This window comes from Mya arenaria, chromosome 3 (assembly GCF_026914265.1).
Source record: "Mya arenaria isolate MELC-2E11 chromosome 3, ASM2691426v1".
Lineage (NCBI taxonomy): Eukaryota > Metazoa > Mollusca > Bivalvia > Myida > Myidae > Mya > Mya arenaria.
The window spans coordinates 45,165,476-45,190,013 of record NC_069124.1 but is presented as its reverse complement, the minus strand read 5'-3'; the positions used below and the strand labels follow the sequence as shown (position 1 = coordinate 45,190,013).

The 24,538-nt window shown below is 35.1% G+C and overlaps 1 protein-coding gene across 3 annotated transcripts; it reads right to left on the bottom strand.

Annotated features, from left to right (window-relative positions):
* Positions 1 to 464: 464 nt before the first annotated feature.
* LOC128228593 (beta-1,3-galactosyltransferase 5-like) lies at positions 465 to 23,710 on the bottom strand. Of its 3 annotated transcripts, XM_052939997.1 has the most exons (3): positions 23,137 to 23,710; positions 13,303 to 14,382; positions 1,504 to 1,845 (listed from the first exon to the last, which is right to left on the bottom strand). In XM_052939997.1, exons 1-3 carry the CDS (start codon positions 23,137 to 23,139, stop codon positions 1,831 to 1,833), a joined length of 1,098 nt encoding a protein of 365 aa, XP_052795957.1. In that variant the 5' UTR covers positions 23,140 to 23,710; the 3' UTR covers positions 1,504 to 1,830. The 3 variants fall into 3 exon arrangements, with proteins under 3 accessions (XP_052795955.1, XP_052795956.1, XP_052795957.1); XM_052939995.1 differs by lacking the exon at positions 13,303 to 14,382 and having other exon boundaries at positions 465 to 1,845; positions 23,137 to 23,693; XM_052939996.1 differs by lacking the exons at positions 13,303 to 14,382; positions 23,137 to 23,710 and adding an exon at positions 3,052 to 3,197 and having other exon boundaries at positions 465 to 1,845.
* Between the last annotated feature and the right edge of the window lie 828 nt (positions 23,711 to 24,538).

Sequence of the window (24,538 nt, the reverse complement as noted above, 5' to 3'; positions counted from 1 at the left end):
TCATATTTACGTTTAAAAATTCATGGCTAAAAGCGTTACTAACGCTAAAGTAGCTCGTTCCAAGACAAAAAGGAGGTGTCAAAGCGTTCAATCTGTGAGAGTGCAGCTTAAGGCTAGGTTTATATGTGATTTTGTAACTCACTGATGGGAGAACTATATAATTATGTAACATGTACACCAAGACGGTGCAATGTACCCACACCAGAAATAATTGGTTGGCCGGTTAGCGCAGTGGTTCGCGCACTCGCTTCTCACCTCACCGGGGTTCGAGTCACGGCCTGAGCGCATGTGAGTTTGGTTTGTGGTCACCAAGCCGGACAAGTGGGTTTCCTCCGGGTACTCCGTTTCCCCACAACACATGACCATACTCTCGCGCAACATCGTGCCAATGAGAGTGATTAATATAGGTTGAAATAACTTGTTTCACAATCGTTGTGAAAATTAAATAAGTTTGAACTAAAAAATAATTATTAAATATTATATTAAATATATATATACATATATATCAACTTCAACACGTCAATAATATATTCTATACATTAAACAGAAACGTATGTGAGTATTTCTTAGCCAGGGTTTTGTATTGGTCTATGGCCCTGTACCACAGTTTGTCCATCACACCATCGGAGTGCGCGTTTGCCACCAGCAGAGGACAAGTCTTGTTTGTGTTCTCAAAACATTTGATTGCATCGTTTTCATTGAGATTCAGGTGTGGCAAGCCTTCGTGCTTCACGCCACCAATTTTGTCCGGTAGGAGCCCGAACAAGTACACATCATCAACCCAGAAGAATGGAGTAGTCCGAGCAGCTTCGAACAGTTCTGGTATGATATCACTTGTAATTATACTGATAAAACCATTGCAGTAGGTCACAGGGAAGTGGGTCATATTCTTAAATTCTCTTTCATCTACTTTCCACTTCCCCGACTTGCGTTGAATTTCACTAGTACCTTTCTTACGGACGGGACACCATATATTTCGGGTTTTGTTCTTGAACTCCGTTTCAACTTTTTCTAAGACTTTAAACACATTTAAGAACACATCATCGTCTACTTTGATTATAAAACGTGCCTGTTTACAGTTTTCTGTTATCCACCGCAGACCTAAAACACCTTTGTGTGTTAGATTTTTGTACGAGTCCACAAACTTTCCTTGCACAATGTCTTTATACAGCATTGTCTCATGTTCAATGAGCGTCTGAGTAGTATCTTTCTCTGGCATCCCAAGTAGGAAGATAATTCTCATGCTGTGGTTGCTAAACAACCTATGGTTCGCCCAAGTTTCCCTGATGGAAGAACGTCGCATGAAATGAACAGTGGCTGAGTGAACAACAACTAAGAATGATAACTCTTTACTTGATGAGCACACTAATCTATTATTTATATTATACATGTCGTCTAAAAGAGTCACAGGGAATGTCGGTTGAACAATCTCTGTGGATTCATTTTTTGTTTCATTTCGAAGATCCGCTTCTTCTTTCGATTGCAGATTTTCTGCATTTTTTGTTCTTCTCAGCAGGATCTTTCCACCCCGAACGTCTTTTACAATCTTCGCCGTGTCTCTTAGGCGAAACGCTACATAAATTTCGCCGTCGTTTTGTTCAATAAGAATTGTATTAGAAGTATCTTTTTGGAGCTCGCCGATGTCTATTTTCATATTATCTAAATTTGTCATCACAGTTGGCGATTTGTACATATTCACCGTGCTGTTCACGAGAAAGAACATGACAACGATAACGAAAGCAGCCGTAGAAAAACTGACGTCACACCTTATGACGTCATGAACAATTTTCCACGCTCTTTTACGAAAATAACGAATAGGAACCATGGCATTCACATCACTCTGTGCTGAAAATAGAAAAAGGTAAAACATTAATTGAAAAGAAATGAGAGAAGACTCGCTCATGTTTTTGGACCAAACATTTGTTTTTTTGGTAATGAATTTGAAAACACTTATTTTATCATTAGTAGTATCCATGATATCAAAATTGAAGGAAAAAATCAAATAAGGTAAACAAAAAATGTTCGGTGGGTTTGGTAAAGTCGTGGAAGAAACTAGAAAACAGACGCCTAAACCACTAGGCTACTAAGACTTATTCTACGGTGTTGAATAGTTTGACCCTTTAACGATACATTTGTATCATCACGTGATAATGACAAACAACCAATCACGCAACTGAAACCCGTAAGTAACGCTGTTGAAAAAAGTGGTAAACTTTTTGCTACTGAGCTTGTTTCTATAGCTTTTTGCATAAATATTCAATACGATATTTGAGGAAATATCAACATTTGCTGAAGAGTTCCAGTTGTCATTACCTTAGTTTTAACATTCCAAATAATTTCCTTCACTTTAGTTCGTAATTAAAAGAGGGCATTTTACAAACCATCAGCGAGTTTTCTTTCAATGACTATGTGTAGGTTTAATTTGAGATTACGTAATTTAATTTTGTTGTGCACACTCTTACATTTTTAGTAGTTATCACGAATAGTGGACCTAACCGGTTTTTGAAACCATCGAAACTCCAAACCATGCATTTGTTACCTCAAACAAACCTATCAAAACCGGTTTCGAAACTGCGGAAACCGTTGGAACCAATACTGAAACTGGTTTGGTATCAACAAAAACGCTTAAAGTTCTGAATAAGTATCTAAGTGTGTCGTTTTGTCGCATTTGTTAAATGGTATGCTAGCTAAGAGACATCTTAGGTGCATCGTTTCACTGAAAGTATACCATTCCTTAAGTGAATTGTTTCTACAGAGAAATGCATGTTTTAATAATTAAATACTGGTTATATCAGTAACATTCTAAATGCAATATAAAAATCATTTCAAGTGCGGATTCAGCAAATACATAATCAAACGCCCAAATGAAAAAAAACAACTTATATCATATAAGAGAAGCAATTATAAAACATGACATGCTCGTGAATATCAAGCAATGCGTTTAAATACCTCAATAAGCTATAAAAAGACATAATTAAACGCCCAAAATAAAATATGAACGATGATTTACTTAATAGTAAATGTCTGTGTAATATGAAACTTTATACAAACTTTCAAGATGCTATCAAAAAGTCCACGTTAAGAATATAACACACACCCTTACGTCTATTCATATATTCACCAATACCGTGATAATGTTTAAATTCACTATATTCGCCTGTTATCTTACTTTACCACGGTATTTGGTTTGATTTTGATAAGGGAAATCTTTCTTTAAGTTATTAGACCTAAATTTCGTACTAAGATACTGGAGTTTTCCAATGACCTTTCTGCGTATCTTAAAGATGCACTTCTATTCCCTAATAAGTCTTAACACAATTATTAATATTGTTTAAAATAATATCAATACATGTCGAAAACAATGGTTCAGATGAAGGATACCGAGTTTAATATAAAAAAATGAGCATAAACACGGTATGAGACTATAGTAGTTAATATCTTGTTTTTAGTAATTCATATTTTAGCACTCACCAATCATTTAATAGTTTTGCGTTTCAGGTATTAAATTTACTGTTACAATCTTGTTATCAAAAATTCATATTTTCCATAAATGCATTATTTAGTAAGTAGTTAAAGGTTTATCAGTCTAAATGTATGTTTGTTATACATGTGTGTGTATTATTTTTTTTAATAAGAGTGTCAATTTAAAATGCATGATTATTCTGTTATATTGTTCCGTCGTATTTTACCTTTACTTGACTCTAAAGACAGTATGCATTTTTTATTAAAATAAATTTATGTTTGAAATTGTTAATATTTATTTTCACACTACTCTTTTTATTTCATTTCAAATTACCAAAACCGTCTCATAATCGAAGGTCTCCCGTCAGAGCATACTGTGTTCAGACATGCTTTGAAACAAATCGTTTAAAACGGCTCGGAATTTTAGGGATTGATATTGTACCATAATGCTTGAATATCAGTTTCGTACGTTGAAGTTATAATGATAACAATATCCTATTTGTACTATTACTATTCTTAATGTTCCCATAGTTTTGCATTGAGATAACAAAGAATAATGTGTTGATTGAATGATTTTAAATCCTGTTAGTACTAGTATTCGCTACACAATACTATCTTTTCAGCTGCCATGTAAGGGTTGGGTTCGTATTACAGAACAAACATCACGTACACATGAAATGTGACATGTACATGAGGTACTCGTTTTATCTAAACCTTAAAGCTGCACTCTCACAGATTGTCAGTATTTACACATTTGAAAAAAAAGATGTCTCAGAATCGGCTGATTTTGGCATCAATGCCTTCGATTTTGTCACAATAGATAATTCACTGTAGAACAGATCTCAATTATTTGGTAAACTGCAGAAAATTTTTGTTTCCCTTAATAAAAGCGTTAGTGACGCTTTTAGCCAGAAAACATCAATTTTCCAACGTACATGAAATGAACTGCGATCTGATATTTTGTCAGCGGTATTATATCACTGTCTTCCAGACATTTACGCAAACATTTGCTCATTCTAAGACCAAAATATAAAAACGTTGTCAAAACGATCAATACGTGATAGTATAGCTTTAAGACCAAAGACTTATGTTTGTGTTTTGACAAAGTTGAAGGATGTTTTTTTATAACAAAATATAGGTTAATGTAAAACACAATAATTTCCTTCTTATGCATTATCATGTTTAATTCATATAACTGTTAGGATAAAAACAAACAAAAACTTATGTTTGGTGCACAGATAAAAACAGTATTAGCGATATTTTGGCGCTTTTTACGGGCCATTTTCTAAATGTATTCACTAGCGACTTTTGACGGGGCGCATCGGGCGGCAACTGCTCTAAAATTGTTAAAGTTTACTTTTTTATATTAAAAATTTCGCATTTGAATGCAATATTCCCGACTTAAATGTCTCAGTATTTCATTGGGGACGACTTCAAGTCCGAATTAACCCATTAAACCCATGTATTGTTGGTATTCTTTGGGGAGGGGGCGTACGTTCTTTGTTGCATTTCATAAGTGCGCCCCCTCTTACGCGAAATCCTGAAACCGCCCCTGTGTATGTGAAATTTTCGGCAGTTTACCAAACAATTGAAAACTGTTATATTGTAAGTTATGTTATATTACTGAATAGGTTTAGTATGTTAGCATATTTAAACTCTCACTCGGGCCTTGCCCATTCGGCGAGTGCTCCGATAAGATTGTTAGTCAGTTCATGTTATTGGAGCATAGTGCACAGTCAAAAAGCTACCCTTGTTTTGTTTTTTAACGTACACCAGTGTATAGCACTGTCACAAGGGTCCCCCATTTTACGTCCCTCGCGTATGACGATTAGTATTTGTTTAGTGGTGCGGCGGGGAATCGTATCTGTGACACCTAAATTGACAGTCAAGTGTGTTACCTTGTGTGTAGACCACGGATCCACAACCATATGCACATACTTATACACTTGAAAACCATGGGAGGTATTCATTTTGCAACTTAAGTCAATATTATGGCCATGCATCATTGACTTCATCCACTGTATATGTCTGTTATTTATATTAATTAATCCGATTAGCTACATCATTCTTAGATCAAATTAATACCAATATTGGATAGCACACTATTCTTATAAATCAGTAGAAAACGGTTTGTCTTAAAAATCGTATATTTGAATTGTGTACGAATGAGTGTTTACAATTTAACCAGTTCTTTTTGTACCATAACTGACATTGTTATGTTACACTAAACACATATAATATTTGTTTATAATTTAGACCCGTTCGGAAATGGCGCCCATTGAGTTCCAATAGTGATCACAAGTTGTAAAGAATTAAAAAAAAAATAGTGTATACGTTCCAAATACATTGATGCTGTTTACATGTTATTATTATTATGTTTTTGCATAAACAAAATGTTATTTTCAAAATGTCAACTACTTGAATTTCATTGAATAGAATTAAACATCCAATAGAAATCCCTTGTATTTCGCCATTTATCTGCCTTGTGTTTACGTTTATGTCCAAGGTCTATCCCATGTAAGCTAAAGATTTTGAATTAAAATGTAGTTATTTATTTAATCTATGACGTAGTAACACTCAATACGTGATGTATTATTGTATCAAAGTATGTTCACAATAGAGATGCACTCTTACTCACAAATAAGATTTACCTAAATTATTAGTATTGTTTTAGTATTCCAAAAAGGATGAATACATGTCAAAAACAATGGTTCTTATAAAGAATACCGAGTTTAATTTGAAAAAAAATGAGCATAAAACATGCTATTTCTACCTTATGAGACTCTAGTAGACCACAGTTAATCTTTTAGCATTCACCAGTCATTTAATATCTTTCGCTTTCTGCTATTTAATTCATCGTTACAATCTTGTTATCAGTAGTTAATAATTTCCATAAATGTTTCAAAAATGTTTGTTTGTTATACATGGGTATGTATTGATTTTGAATAAGAATGTCACTTTATTCATTCATTCATTCATTCATTCATTTATTCATTCATTCATTCATTCATTCATTCATTCATTCATTCATTCATTCATTCATTCATTCATTCATTCATTTTTTTTTTTTTATTAATTAATTAATTTATTTATTTATTTATTTATTTATTTATTTATTTATTTATTTATTTATTTATTTATTTATTATTTATTTATTTATTTATTTAGTTATTTATTTATTTATTTATTTATTTATTTATTTATTTACTATTTATTTATTTATTTATTTATTTATTTATTTATTTATTTATTTATTTATTTATTTATTTATTTATTTATTTATTTATGTTTAATGAAAACAATACCTTTAAAATAGTCCTGAACGAAAACCATCATTCATAACCCCAAATAAGATTATGTGACCTCTATTTATCTGAAGTGTATCATGAGTGTGAATTACTGTATCTCCTCAGTTTGACCAAATTCTCTATTGGCGGGATAGATCCATTTGTTGACTGACTTTGATTTAACCTATCTGAAGTGTCCGTCTGTCTACTTTGCGATATCAAACGAAATATAATAGGACTTTTAACGACGTACGTACGGTTCAAGATGCACTATAAGGCCAAAAAATGCCTTTTCGGGTAACCCGACCCTACCTATAAAAATGCGCCGACCCTAACTATATTTTTCCGTTTCTGAGCAAAAAAATATTCGTTAGCGAATAGAGAGTTACGAAGGGCGGGTAAATGCGAATTGGACGATCATAATTATTGTTTATATGATAAAACAAAGTCAGGCAATGACAGTAATGTAGGAAAGACTGCCATATGCAAGGAAACACTCTGAACTTACGACAAATTTTGAAAAAAAAAAAAAAAAAAAAAAAAAAAAAAAAAATCCCTAAACCTAGGAACGTTACCCTAAACAAGCAATTCTTTTTTTTTGCCTAATAGAAATTCTTTGATACCAGCTGATGATGATTAACATGTACTATTAAACAATACAATGGGAACTACACGGACAGACCCGGTTGTCGAAACAAAAACACAAAAAAAAAACTTGTTTAGAGACACAAGACAAGGGTACAAACGACAATGAACTTAAAGGCCTAGTTTAAGGAATGTTTGGCATGATAATCCCCTGCCGTGCATCTCCTGCTAATTGCACTGGTGCCACAGTAGGGGCCAATTTCCTGTGTATTCGTTTATTGGCTTAGTGCCATTTAGGGTTCATTTTTATAATAAAACATCGAAAACTGCACAGCAGGATACTCAGATTGAAGATCTGATAATGCAATTAGGCAATAAGATTAAGATCAATTAACAGAGGTTGTGTACAAATACACGTTTTTTGTTGTTGTTGTTTTTGTGTTGTTGTTGTTTTTTGTTGTTGTTGTTTTATGTTGCTGTTGTTGTTGTTGTTTTTTTTTTTGTTTGTTTGTTTTTTTTTTGGGGGGGTCACTTATAGAAGGTTTAAACTAGGCCTTTAAGATAGACGAACGTATAATCACCACATACACATATACAAACAACACAAACAAACCCCACACGCATTGCACAACGATAACCGATTAGACCATGCCAAAAGGACAAGAACATATCACAATCCGTAGTCACTGATACTGAGCTTTTGTGCCCTATAATGTGTAACAACATGAGCACACCCTACCGTTTTTATAGTTAATAGTTAAAAATAAAATTTAGAAAAGATATACTTTTTTTAGAGTGTGCTAGTATATCTAGTTTAAAACATTGAACGTTTTATACAAAAGATTACTTTAACACCATTCTTCGATGATGTCAATAGCGTTCCTATAACGCCTAGTCAAATGAATAAAAATAAATAAAAAGTCTTCCTACCCTATCTGTATTTGAAAAGGATGAAACCCTAACCAAACCATTTTTTGTCTCCCAGCATCAAATGCTAGCGATATTTTAATAAGTTATTAATAATGTAATTCAGGGCTTGTATTCAATATTGGTTTTAATTTTATCTAAGAACGATGTAGCTAATCGGATTACTTGTTATTAATAACTTGCCATAAGAATAAATAAATTTAATGATGTATGAACATAAGATTTACTTAAGTTGAATATTGAATACCACCCCATGTTATATGTGGCTATGGCATTTGATTTTCATTAATTAAATGACTGAATTTAATTGAGTTGACGTGAATGTAGTTTCATTGTAGACTTAATGTATTGCGTATTATTGTCTGTTAAGATTAGCCATGATAAGTTTTCAATAAGCACCCTAAGTCAATTTTACGGTCATGCATCATTGAATCCATTCACTGTATTGGTCAGATATTTATATCGAGCAATCCGATTAGCTACATCGTTCTTAGATCGAATTTAGACCAGTATTGAGTACCAGCCCATAACTTTAAAAGTTCTAGCAATACTGTGCAAGCAATCTGTAACATTAAGTGAGACGGACGTTTTCCACATATTTCCCATTTGAATTAGCAGAAAACGAGCGTGATAATGCACCTAGCAACTGCTAAATGTTTCAATGACTCAACATATGATGGCTGACCTGATAATCTTTTTACTGTATATTAGACCAGAGTTTAGATTAGTCCTTAGTGTATTTTGAACTCAAATTGGTGCACGCCCGCAAAATTACTAAGGGCGGTTGACCTCTCCCTGTGGATAAGTACAAATACGTTCAAAGTGACACTATTATTCTAAAACAATAAATACACATGTATAACAAAAATATTTTTTTAGTGATAAGCCCTTAACTTCGTACTAAATAATGCATTTATGGAAAAGATTAATTACTGGTAACAAGATTGTAATCATAATAGCTGAAAATGCAAATATATTAGATGATTGGTGAGTGCTAAAGATTTACTGTGATCTAATTTCGTCTAATACCTGATACGGTTGAAATACCGTGTTTTTTGCAACTTTTTTCAAATTAAACACGGTATTCTTCATAGAAACCATTGTTTTCGATATTTATTCGTCCTTGTGGGTAAATTAAAACAGTTGTATTAATTGTGGTACATCTTATTTGGGAGTTAAAATGCATCTTTAACAAATAGAAAATCAATAATATAGCTTGGTAAAAAACACTCTTTAATTATTAGCTTTATTGTGTAAAACATGAAGAGGTATGCTAAGGGTTTTTAATGGCAAAATACTTTTATTATGGTGGTATTAAATTTTAGAAATATGATCTAACGGGTTGGAATGTTTGCATGCCACTTTACAATCTCAAGTGGAAGATCGTGAAACAGCAAATTTGATCAAAATGCAAACACACATCCACCTGTCCGTGAGACAATCTAAATCAAGTAATGACAACCTATCCCTCTCCAAGGGCAGATCCAGGATTTGGCATAAGAGGGGGTCGGCACCTTTTGACAAGCATTTTTTTTTCAAATCCAGTTTAGCATTATGCACCAGTCAATTGTAATCACGGCCCCTAGGTCCGGGGGTATACCGGGGTTACCCGGGGAAATGGGCCGTGTTTTTACCTTACAGGTGCCAGGTGAATGGGGTGGTTTTGTCTTCGCGAAAAATATAGCGGGGAAAAGGCCTTACCTAGAGTCCCTGGGGTGCGGGGGCATTGGCAGGGGTTTCACCAGCAGTTCGTCCCTGCAGGGCGGGTATTTTGCCCGGGCTTGGCTAGACCGCAAGTCAAAGTCCCCGCTATCCACCGGACCTGGGGGGTCGTGGTTACAATTGACTGGCGCATTATGAGCATTATAAGCAAAGGACGATTAACAGCAAGGATTATTGATATCCTAGCGGGCTTTTTTAATAATACCATGGAAACCCATCGACATGGGCCCACACTTAAAGATGCACTCTTACTCCCAGATACGATCTACCACGATCAATACAAATTGAATTGTTTGAATTTACCCAAAAGGATGAATTAATATCGAAAACAATGGTTCTTATGATGGATTAAGTGTTTATTTTGAAAGAAAGGTGCAATAAACACCTATAGGAAATATTTCTTCCTTATGAGACGATAACTGTTCACTGTAAATCTTTTTGGACCCATCAGTCATTTAATATTTCTGCGTTTTCAGCTATTAAATACACGCCGGTTACAATTTTGTTATTCGTCATCAAAATTTTCCATAAATGCATTATCTAGTAAGTAGTTAAAGGTTTATCACCCAAAATCTATTTTTGTTATACATGTTTATGTATTGATTTTAAATTAGAGTTCCACTTTAAACAATGATCGCACTGCACGCCAATGCATGGATTAAATATGTATTAAGATATCGCTGTCAATAAATATTTGCGTTACCAAATAAAGCAAAAACCAATAATTTGACCTGGTATTTTGTTTCGGAACAATGAAATTATGGCCATATGACACAGGGGCCTTGGGGAGCCATATTTGTTTAAAGACATCCTAAATGTGTTCAGTTGATTTTTAATTAAAAAATGAATTATATTGTATATACGAAATCAATGTGTTGCTGTCCACATCGCCAATCTTATAGTGGGCGCATTCGGCTTGTTTTCCCGAGTAAAACGTACCTATCTGAAGTTTTCTGAAGAGTATGTATGCCACCTGAGGGAAACAGTTATTGATAAATATGTTTTTTTTCCATATTTATAAAAAATAAATGATTAATGTTGACATGTTTGGTAGTGTTATCTATTTCTTAAAAATGTTTTTGACGTTCCATACATAGCCAATGATTACTAGATGCGAGTTCGCAATTCTTTGTCCGCCATGTAGTTGTTCGACTGAAGCAGGGTAAACATCATTTGGATGTACGCCGGTATATCAACAGAAGTAGTTCGTAAAATATTAAATTATAGTTTTAAATAATTATAGTGTTTTACTAGTATTTTGTATTACTCAGTTTTAAATGATTGCCAGTGAAGTGTATTTTTGCATTAATAAAATAAGATTTTTAAAAGTAAAGGCATTAAGTTTAACTGCTTGATTGAAATTACTACGCGATCTACTTGCAGCGTAGTTAAACGTAAAGATTTCTGACATTTTAACCATCCATATATATCCGAGGTTGTTTTTGATGGAAAATGGCCGTGAAGTTCAGAATATGTTTTCAATATCTTTCGAGTTTCTTTTCACTGTTCGGTTTTGTACCCGGCTTAATGTTTAACCTTGCTAATTACGTCTCGCTATACACTTAATAATTAACCGGAGCCATTTCTAAATTGTAAAGCATATTTAAAGAACGAGATAAAAACGGACCAAATCATTTCAGATGTTCAAAGTCTTAAAGCTGCACGTTCACAGATTCACCGTTTTGACAATTTTTTTTATTTTTTGTTTGGGAATGAGTAAATATTTTGCCTTAATATTTGCAAACCAGTGATTTAAAGACAAAAGATCAGATCGCTGATTTTAATATTTCCGTCCGAAAATTAATGTTTAATGGCTAATGGCGTTACTAACGGTTTAAGAAAAATGCATAAAATATCAATTTTTAAATATAAACATAAAAATCTGCGATCTAAGTTTTTGTCAGCAGTCTTATATGACTGATTTCCATGCATGTTCGCATAAATTGGCCCGTTCCAAGACAAAAAATAATAAAAAATGTCAAAACGTTCAATCTGTGAGAGAGCAGCTTTAAACAAATGTATGTAAGCTTCAAATAACACAACCAATCCCAAGGAAACAACAGGTTAAAACATGCAAGTCTTGTCGACTTTCTTGTAACCTCTGAACTCAACAACCTTCTGAGATCTAACCTAGATTTAAGAGAAAAGTCTGAGTAATTTGATTGGCCTGTTAAATGTTACTTGCCAATAGACTGAATGGAATCACTGAGGCATATCTCAGGATAAGGATAAGAATGATATTGAATACTGTCCTAGGGCTGGTGTTTAATATAAGTCTTAAATGGATCTAAGAACGATGTAGCTAATCGGATTACCTGTTAATTCTAACTGACCAATAAAATGAATGAAGTCAATGATGTATGACCATAAGGTTTACATAAGTTGAATATTTAATAACACCCTAGGGTGCATTTTCATTAAGAACGATTAAGATTGCATAGCTAATGACAGATGTCCAATGTAGTACCAATGTTATTGATCTCTAAAAATAGAGATATTCTCTCCTAGGTGAGATGACCAATGCAGTACCACTGTTATTTATCTCTCATATGATATATGTTCAATGTAGTATCGCTGTTATTCATCTCTCCTATGAGAGATAACCAATCTAGTTCCACTGTTATTTATCTCTCCTAGGAGAGATGTCCAATGTATAACCACTGTTATTTATCTCTTCTAGGAGAGATGTCCAATGTAGTACCACTATTATTGATCTCTCCTAGAAGAGATGACCAATGTATTACCACTGTTATTGGTCTCTCCTAGGAGAGATGACCAATGTAGTATCACTGTTATTGATCTCTCCCGAGAGATGACCAATGTAGTACCACTGTTATTGATCTCTCCGACAGGAGAGATGACCAATGTAGTACCACTGTTATTGGTCTCTCCGACAGGAGAGATGACCAATGTAGTATCACTGTTATTGATCTCTCCCGAGAGATGACCAATGTAGTACCACTGTTATTGATCTCTCCTAGTAGAGATGACCAATGTTGTATCACTGTTATTGATCTCTCCCGAGAGATGACCAATGTAGTACCACTGTTATTGATCTCTCCTAGTAGCGATGACCAATGTAGTATCACTGTTATTGATCTCTCCCAAGAGATGACCAATGTAGTACCACTGTTATTGATCTCTCCTAGTAGAGATGACCAATGTAGTATCACTGTTATTCATCTCTTCTGAGAGAAATATCCAATACAGTACCACTGCTATGAATCTCTCTCTCCTATGTACACATTCGCTCCTAAGATTATTGATGAATAGACCCATGATGTCTAACCAGTGTAATACACAAATGTCAATGCCATACCCTCTCAATTTCATCCTTCAGGACCATTGACCACAATTTCTCCATCACCTCTGTTTTTCCTGTGGCGACACCCAGAAACTTTCTTTCACCCTGTTCATACGACTTAACACCATCGTTATCAAACAGAGTCAGATTAGACGTTATACTTCTGAAATCTATTTTCAAGTCCTGTGTCAGCATACCAAACATATACGCGTCGTCCACTTTAATAACAGGGTACGATTTTGTATTTGCGTGCAGTTTTTTGACAGCCTTTGCCGTCATCACAACCATGTACCCGGAACAAAATCTCGGGAAATGAGTCATGTTGGGGAAAAATTGGGGCTCCACATACCATCGGCTACTTTTGGCCCTTTCTATAGGACTTTTTCCTGCTTCTATCAGGTGGCAGGCTATTGATATATTGTTTGGGTTCATCGTTGGCACAAGTTTTTCTGCAATCGCTAAAATGTTCACAAATATATCATCGTCTGCTTTTAAAACATGTTTCACATTTGCGCAATATTTGTCAACCCATCCCATTGCGATAAGTGCTTTATTTGTTAAATTCCGATAACCATCTGTAAAATTTCCCTGTATAATATCTCCGAACAGAAACTGCTCATTATTGATTTGTATTTGATCTAAAACGTTTTCAGGCCGTCCAAGAATGAAGACGGTTCTCACATTTAAACCCCTCACTTTTGTAGATGACGCCCATGTTCTTCTGAGCAGCCGTCTCTTCATGAAATTACCAGTAGCACTATGTATATACACTAGCATATCCGTGTCTGGCGTACAAACTGTTTTGTTGCCTACATTGTATATTTGGTATGCAAACTCATGCTTATCAAACTCTTGAAGTTTTGCAGGAGAAGGTTTCGACTGTGTGATTTCTTCGAGGAGTTCAGAAACGGGTCTGAATCGCGCTGACAATAAATTTCGCCCGGTGTCAACATGAGAATGGCTGTTTCGGACAGGAGAATGCCCGGCAATGTTCAGGAAAAGAACGGCGGAGGTGAATGCTGTAAGTAGACAGACGGTCCCCACCACCCACTCGGCAGCTCCTCGCAGGCGTCGGCGGCGGAACATGGCGCTCCCCTATAAGGAGAAGCAAAGTCGTCGGTCATTGATCCCTCAAAATTCAACGGTTGACTAAGCGAAATGTACGTAGCAACGAAGAGTACCAGTGATGGGTACCAGTAATTGGGAACAGTGATGGGTACCAAATAGGTAAAAGATTTGGGTACCAGTAATGAGTACCCGATGCAAACAATTAATGGTAACCAATGATGGATACCAGTAAAGGGTATCAGCGATTAACGGTTTAAGAAAAATGCATAAAACATCAATTTTTGAAATTAAATATGAAAATCTGCGATCTAATTTTTTGTCAGCAGTCTTATATCAATGGTTTCCATACATTTTGAATAAATTGGCTCGTCCCAAGACAAAAAATAAAAAAGTTGTCAAACATTTAATCTGTGAGAGTGCAGCTTTAAGCGTTAATTACTTTATCTGCTGCTGATAGGGAAATTATAAAGTGTTTTTTTTTTATCCCAGTGCTGACATTACCTACTTGAAGTGAATTAAGTTAGATCTTAGCATGTATAACTGTATATAGTCCCTGGTTTAGTCTTAAATAATTGACTTGTTATAAGGTACTTTTCTAATCCTAACTTCTAAACGGGTTTGTGCAAAAACAGGGTGGTTTTAAAAAATATTCATTAATTGCTTATATTCACATTTTACCATGTAAGTGCAAAGATATTTTGCACAAAACAAGCATTAAATGCATTAAAACACAGGATTTACCTTTCCAATAAAACGAAACTTTACTGACACAGATAATGCACCAGTCAATTGTAACCACGGCCCTCCCAGGTCCGGGGGTATACCGGGGATAGCCGGGGAAATGGGCCGTGTTTTTACTTTTCAGGTGGCCCCGCAGTGCCGGGTGAATGAGGTGGTTTTGTCTTCGCACAAAATATAGCGGGGAATGGGCCTAACCTAAGGTCCCTTGGGGGCGGGGGCATTTGGCGGGGATTTTACCATCAGTTCATCCCCGCAGGGCGGGGATTTTAGCCGGGGTTGGCTGGACCGAAAGTCAAAGTCCACGCTATTCCCCGGACCTGGGGGGCCGTGGTTACAATTGACTGGTGCATAACAATTATGCCAATTATTACAACTTGGCCATCTCTGGCATGTTTTCAGATATACCTCGAAACAACTTGGTTATGGCCGAGATGTTCGGATCTTTGTAAAACTGTAAACCGCAGCCTTGCAGGTGCCTTTCATGTATATATCATTATGTTTTGATTGTTAAAATGAAAAAAAAAACATGTCAATCTCATGATACTTCGTTATTATTTATTTTTTCTGTACGGAACTAATTTAAATAACATTATCTGGCAATATTTCGTGTAATTATGTTACTTTATAACGACAATATGCTTTAACCTCGAATTCCGACCGGAATAACGACCCACTTTTAGTACAAAACAATTTGTACATGTGACTTTCCATATCAAAGTCTTAAAAAATCTGTCAACATACAATTATTTGTTCTAGTCCTGGTTATGCACTTAAGACAAATGTAACCACGGCCGTTCCAGGTCAAGGTATAAGGGTGGACTTTGACTGTTGGTTTAGCCAGTCCCGGGTAAAATCCACGCCCTGTGGGCACACTGCTGGAAAATCCCAGCAAAATGCCCCTGCACCCCTGAAACATCCTAGGTTAAACCAATTCCCAGCTAATTTTGCGGTGAAAACTAAACCATCTCACTCACTCTGCCCTGTGGGGCCACCTGAAAGGTAAAAACGCAGCCCATTTCCTTCTCCTATACCCCTAGACCTGCGGGGGCCGGAACTGTTGCATTACAAGTACTACACTACACACGAAATATTTGTTGTTGTTTTCATCATTTGTATTGATGCATCAGGCATCAGCGCATTCAGCTATGAAACCATATATATTGTTTGTAGTAATTTGTACTTATTTACCATGTTAATGATACTAAAACTTATGGTTGAACTATTATTACATTAATCTATGCCTGCATCACCTTCATCATGGCTTCATGTGTTGTTTGCGTGATTTTGCACATATTCATACAATTGGCTTCGTTGATGACGAAACCGTGTGCATAATTATGTGCATATATTCAATTCAATTCTATTTCAATTCCGTTTGACTTCTATTTGCAATGATGCAAATGTCACGAAATTAAATTGCATGAAAAATGTGCGTGTCATTTATTCCATGTTACTCACGGTTAGTGAAATTAAATCCACATGATAATGCAAATCATTCCATGGGCAGCCAACATCAATATCGGCTTTTGCTGAATAACTTCAATAGATATTGAACTTGTATTAATTAATGATAACTGCTTCTTTGTTTCGCTTTTCGTAAAATCCAGCATGGCTGCCGTTTTTTTTACTCGACCGGTGTCAGAAAGTACATGATAAAGCTGACGTCACAGTACAGTAGTCGTCCGCGAATTATATTTTAGAAACTTATCGGTCATGTACATATCATTTTAGCAACAAAAACTGTTAAATTGGTCGATTCTTTTAAAATTCGAACATAATAACACTAATAACGTTTGAACGGTTAATGTATCGACGATGTATATATAGAAATGCTTTTTCGGGCGGATTAACAAAATTGTTCGGCTTTTGATATAGTCGTGGAGTGATATATTCAATTTTATTTGTGCATAACTAGTACGTTAAATAGAAAAAAATGAAAATATTTTTTTTTATATCATTCAACATTCATTGATAGAAAACACTGCCGAAAAAAAAATAAACAAGATCAACCATAATTCATGTACACTGCCTTCATGGGATTGAGAACTACTTGGCCTCGAACTCTCATTCTGAGATGAATTCTGCGGCGTTTTCAGTCTGCTTAAAATTCCATGTAGTCATTACAAAAGCGGCATAGCCGCAATAATGGTAACCAATTATGGGTAACCAATGATGGGTACCAGATGAGTAATAGTAATGGGTACCAGTAATGGATACCAATGATGGGTGCCAGTAATGGGTAACAGCGGTGGGTACCAGTAATTGGAAACAATGATGGATACCAGATACAAAACAAGTACTCGGTACCAGTAATGGATACCAATGATGGGTACCAGTAATGGGTAACAGCGGTGGGTACCAGTAATTGGAAACAATGATGGGTACCAGATACAAAACAAGTACTCGGTACCAGTAATGGATACCAATGATGGGTACCAGTAATGGGTAACAGCGGTGGGTACCAGTAATTGGAAACAATGATGGGTACCAGATACAAAACAAGTAATCGGTACCAGTAATGGATACCAATGATGGGTACCAGTAATGGGTAACAGCGGTGGGTACCAGTAATTGGAAACAATGATGGGTACCAGATACAAAACAAGTACTCGGTACCAGTAATGGATACCAATGATGGGTACCAGTAATGGGTAACAGCGGTGGGTACCAGTAATTGGAAACAATGATGGGTACCAGATACAAAACAAGTACTCGGTACCAGTAATGGATAGCAGATGGATTAAAGTGGTTACCAATGATTGGTAAAAGTAATGGGTACCAGTGATGGGTACCAGTACATTCGGAACTCCTCGGCCATTTTTTCAAAAACAACCTCGGATGTATGCCGGTACATCTGTTGAAGTAGTCCGTATTTTTTTAATAAAAGCATTAATTTAATGTAGTGTTTAAGAGTTGTATTCATTGCTCTCAGTTTAAATTGATTGCCAGTGAAGTGTATTATTGCAAACATAATTACGATTCCCAAAAGTTAAGTCATAAATTTTAACTACAAAATAAGATTACTACGCGATCTATTTGCAGCGGACTTAAAGGTACCACTTATTAAGTATGTAAACCGTCCATAGACATCCGAGGTTGTTTTTGAAAAAATGGCCGAGGAGCTCCGAATGGTACCAGTAATGTGTTACAGAGACGGGTACCAGTGATGGGTACCAGTAATGTGTTACAGCGACGGGTACCAGTGATACCAGGTTGTTCCCTTTTAAGGATGACTATTTCCTCATTCGCTGTTATCATTGGTACACAACCGTATCTTGATAAGTGTATAGTATTGTGTAATAATTGTAACCTTTATAACGGCTATCATTAAATGAATTGATTGCACTGACTTTAAAATTAATGAACGCGCTATAAATTAGTGCCATAACTATAATTTACCTTCATGTCTGACGTTTGTGCAATTTAAACTTGTAAGAATTCCTTATTTGTAACTCATCCAATTTTTATAGGTTTTGAATAGGTTTTGAAGTTGATGTACAGTCGTAGCAGGTACCTGTTCCCACCACTTGAATTCCGAGTGTGTCCGAATGTCAAGTTGGGATTGGGAGCGTGCAGTATTTGAAGGAGGCTTTATCATTCATATATTTACTTAATTGTGATAGCATTTTATGGGAATGAATAAGTGAGAGGGAAACTGGGTTTGTCTCGAACGGATTTGTTTTCTATCAGTTGTTTGCTAAAGATAGCAGTTCTTAAACCTGATTCAACCCGCTTTGACTGTAAAATGCGTTATAATTCATTTTCGTTTAGTCCACCAGATGAAATTAAAGGCCAATCCTTTTAGCTTAAAGATGCATTCTAACTCCCAAATAAGATGTACCACAATTAATGCAACTTTTTTAATTTAACCACAAGGACGAATAAATATCGAAAACAATGGTTCTTATAAAGGATAGTGTATTTAATTTAAAAGAAAGGGGCAGAAAACACGGTATTTCTACCTTATGAGACTATTATTGATCACTGTAAATATTTAAGCACTCACCATTCATTTAATATTTGTGCGTTTTCAGCTATTAAATACACGGTTACAATTTTTGTATCAGTCTTTAATATTTTCCATAAATGCATTTTTAGAAAGTAGTTAAAGGTTAAAAGTTAAACGCAAAATGTATGTCTGTTAGACATGTGTATGTATTGATTTTAAATAAGAGTGCCACTTTAAGCTTAAGAAATCGTCTCAGTAAAAAGTTGGGTGAATGACTAAAACACACATTTTCAAAATGTCAAGCGTTGTTTCATTTAAGGTTTAAATTTTAGTACGCATAATATATGCATCCCGTTATACAAGCTCAGGGGAAGTGATTACGAAAAGTCTCAAGTCTGAGTTCGGACTCAAGACTCATTATGGCAAAACTTCATTTCATTGTAACTTTCCTTCCATCAGAGTGTTGATGGTAAAATATACTGAAATATGAATGTTTTACCTTTATTAACATACATTTTTGTAAAAGAAATGAAATAAATATGATTTTTTGTTCCTTAATAAAAATGCTTTTCTGAGTCTGAGTCTAGACTTGGTTCCACAAATTAAACAAAATAAACTATATATGGATAGTTGAGTTCAAAAAAGCATTTTACCTAGACGCAGTGCTACAAGAATAGTTACATATTTGGGTGTCGAAATAATAGGCACTACCCAATGTTTTGCAATTTTGTAGACAGGACATGAATTTTAGTCACTTTTTATTTCAATATCTTCATTTTTTAATTGAAAATAAATCACCAGGAAGCTGCAAGACGTAATTGATAGGTAAGTATGAAACATTTTGGCTCAAACACATATGCATGTAGTCAAAATATGTTTCTGTTTAAAAATACTAACGGAAATTCAACAGCCCTGATAAGATACTATATTGTTAAAACTCCTTAACACACTAAAACATGCACACGGTACACGGTTACCCTTGTGAAAGCTTGTACTCAAAACTTAGGAGCATGGAAAAGTTTGAAACTTTTTTCTTTTATTTTCGGTTTGTATTGTTGAAGACCCCTGATAAAAGTTGTTTGAAAAGGCAACCTGTTTAAAATAGAATAACGTCTCCTAATTTTACATTCGGAACTCCTCGGCCTTTTTCCATCGAAAACAACCTCGGACGTATTCCTGTACATCAGTAGAAGTAGTTCGTAAAAAAATAAATAATAATTATAATAAAATGTAGTGTATTTTTGTCAGTAAAGTGTATTATTGCATAAATAATTAATATTCCTTCAAGTAAAGTCTAACTGCATTGTTGAAAATGCTACGCGATCTACTTGCAGCGTAGTTAAACTGTAAAGATTCCTGACATTGTAAAGCGTCCATAAATATCAGAGGTTGTTAACGATTGGGAAAAATGGCCGAAGTGTTGCGAATGTAAATTTAAGGGTGAAATAATTTGTGTTTATAGTCATCGTCATGCTTTGTGTGTTAATGTATGGAAATTGGATGCCTTAGACTTTTGAAATTCAAACTGCGCATTGTGTACTCGATATACAGGATGAATATCACGGCGTCTTTTCATGCAGACAAAAGTTACTGCTGTCCTCGATTTTTACCTGATAATTTGAGATGGTAATAGTGTATTGTACCTGTTTGAATGACGCGATTTTTAAAAAGGTGAATGAAGTAACAATTCGTTCGTTCTTTATGTATCATAACAATTACTCACAAAGCACATTGTCACAACTGTTTACAGCCTGCCGACCAAATAGGTATATTCAACTGCTATATGCATTGAAGTTTATTTTGCAAACCTAATCTTTTGTCCCACCTTACCCATCTGGGAGCTATAAAGGCAAAAAATATAAAATACGTTGTGCTCGGATTCCTCGATAACCATGATTCCAAATACCTTACGGCATGCATACAGCATGAATTCAGTCTGGGGTGTGTGTGTGTGTGTGTGGTGGTGGTGTTAGTAGTTTATACTCCGGGTCCCGGCGTGAGCACATTGAAGGGTCCCAGAGTGTCAGTTCAACCACCGCAAACCTATCCTGGGCGGTGAACCAGTACTAGGTGCCTTCACTTCTGAAAGGAACTGACAACTTCTGTACATGCCAGGGGCAGTGGTACAGTGCGAATGGTCGTAGAAAGGATTTCATAACCAATCACAACAGAAGTGACCTGGTCCGCCCGGGAATCGAACCCGGGTTGTCCGATTAACAGTCCAACGCTCTACGGACTGAGCTAACCGGGCGGACCATTTGTGTGTGTGTGTGTGTGTGTGTGTGTATGTAAGCTTATTTATACTCGCGCTCGGGCCTTGCACATTCTGCGAGTGCTCCATTAAGATTGTAGTCATTTTAGGATTTTGTCACACGGGACCCCCATTTAACGTCCCTCCCAGAAGACGGTCAGTCCTTTTTTAGTGATGCGACGGGGAATAGAACCTGCGACCCCTGAAATGATAGTCAAGTGTGTTGCCACTAAACCACGGATCCGCCACATCTGGGGTGGTAGTCAATATTCAACTTAAGTAAATCTTATGGTCATACATCATTCATTCCCTCAATTGGTCAGTTATTAATAACAAGTAATCCGCTTAGCTACATCGTTCAAAGATCAATTTAAGACAAAAAGCGAATTCCAGCATAGGCTTTATTTTGCCATTAATAACAAAATTCGAAATAATATATTTTATTGTGTTTGTTTAGTTCCGTCCGTGTTACCATCAGACACGGATTGATGTCGTTATAATTTGGGATGGATTTTTTGTTTAAAGCAGCTCTCTCACAGATTGATATTTTTGACAGTTTCCTTTAGCTTTTGTCTCAGAATCAGCTGATTTCGGTATCAATGCCATCAATACAGTCATAAAAGACAACTTAAAATATAACAAATCTCAATTGTTTTAAAAACTGCCGAAATAATCATTCCTTTCTTAAAGCGTTTGTAACGCTTTAAACCATAAAACTTCAATTTTCGAACGTTTATTTGAAAAGCGACCTAATTTTTTGTCAGCAATCTTGTTTCATTGTTTTCAAGACATTTACGCAAACATTCATCCATTCCATGACAAAAAGTATAAACATTTGGTCAAAACGATCAAGCTTAGAGTGCAGCTTTAACTTGATAAATATTAAGGTCTCCTCACATATTCAATATTTAAAACAATATGTTTTCACAATGCTTAAGTATTGCCAGATTGATCTGATCCCTATTCTTAGACATGCCTCAGTGATTCCATTTAGCCTATTGGTCAGCTAAGTATACAAGCCAATCAAAACACTTAGTTACAAATCTTAAATTTAAGATAAATCAAAGTTGCTTATTGAATACGGCCCCAGGGGCTCGTTTCAATAAATGTTTTTTTATCGTAAATTTAATGATCTTAAACTTTTACCAACGTCACAAATGCCGACAGTACATTGTTAATTGTATTTCCTCAACGTAATGACTTTTTTAAACACTTTAAGTTCAGTTCATTCAAATTTGTTGGGATATAATGAAAATTGACATTAAGAGTATTGAAATTTATTTCTAAAGTGGAATAGGATAATTGGAATGAAAATCAAAGCCTCGCCGTGGACAAAATCTTCCGCGTTTTGATTTAGTTCAGAATAAAAACTAAATTCATTTTCTTTTATAAATGATACTGTTTAAAAGAAACGAAAAAGAAATCAAAACTTTCCCATTATATATACGCGATTTTTTTTTTCAGATCTGTCTTCATAACTAAATAATCTGATCGAGTTAATAATGTACATGTTTTGTTTTTATTAATAAATTATTTCTAATTTCTTAGGTAAGTATATTTTTATTTCCTAACATTTTGTTTGATCTTATAAACATGTTTTTTACTATTCTATTTAAATGATTAAATATTACATTTTAACCCAATAATTTTACAAATATATTGTTAAAAACATGTATATAAACATTCCAAAATCCATTGATAAATTATTTTTCATGAGATAAGTTACAATTTTTATATCGAGTAAAACACTAAATGTAAAAATATTGACATTTACTCCATTAGGTGAAATATATTTTTTTTTTATAATGAGAAAAAGATAAACATAAAAAACATCGCTTACCATCACAGCTTCAACAAAATCCCGAAAAACGAGCACGTCTCCTTCTCGAAGGCTATGCAACTAATATCAAGCTGGTTACTGACTCTCAAGTCAATGATAACCCGAAGTTGAAGATAACACATCATTAAACACCACGTAAAACATGAAGTAAAAGCATGAAGTAGAAAGCTCGATAACTAATTGAATCATAATTCATAGTCCACAATTTGTGTTGTCCAAAGCATGTGTCAATGTAGTCAGGTGACTTTATTTTTCAAAACTTAAATCTGTTTTCAGTTCTCCAAACTATACCTATTTCAGCCTTCCGCAATCGATTAAAGTATCCGATAGCATGTTAAACACATCCAAAGCACTACCCAGTACCCACACTTACAATTGAAGGTAGAAAATTTGCGTCTAGTTTTTCTTTCGTAACTCAATTACTTATTAGTCATTTTTTTAATATCTTTTTTTGCAATTTTGTATCGACAAGTCCAGGCAAATAAAGGCGTTTCTGTTTCGAATAATCTACAGACATTGTAACCAATTGATAACTGATAAAAACATCATTGACGTGTTTAAGGGTCGTATTCAATCTTATTCGTATCCCTATCCTTAGATACGCCTCAGTAATTCCGTTCAGTCTATTGGCCAGTTATTATTACGGTTCACTTAAAACACACATATTCTAAACGGTTGAGAATATATTCATGAAATTTAAGAAGTTTCACGAATAGCTCATGAATATTCATTAAAAGTACATTAAAATCCATCAAAATGAATTGCTCATGACTGCAAGGTGTATTGGAGGTGAATGTTACCCTTTGGCTGCATTTTGTAGTTTGTCATATATTTTTGTGGTTCTTGTAATAGAAATAGCGAAGTTGTAATGTACGTGAAGTTAGCGGCCTAGCGGCCTAGCGGCCTAGCGGCGTGAAGTTAGCGGCCTAGCGGCATAGCGGCCTAATATGGTATCTTATTTCAAAGAAGGAATATATGCCTTTTCTTCTAAACAATGATAAATTAAATGTTTCTGTGCACGAAATATCAATTTCAAGCGATTTTCAACAATTTTTTCAAAAAAGTTTATCAATCATTTTTCTATTTTATAGCATGCAAACATGTCTGCTCTGCTAACAAACTGATATATTTGCTGTTTATATGCACCAATCATCACTCTGAAACGATGTATTCGGATCTGAATATCGTGCTGTGCAGCTTTGGAGGTTTTATTATAGAAATGATCCCTTAATGGCCTGAGCCAATAAACAAATGAACAGGAAATTGGCCCCTACTGAGACATCAGTGCAAAGAGCAGGAGATGCACAGCAGGGGATTGTCGTGCCAACATTCCTTAAACATTACTGACATCACGGTGGGTTGAGATGTGAGACCAGGCGTGAGTGCGAGAACATTTGAATCT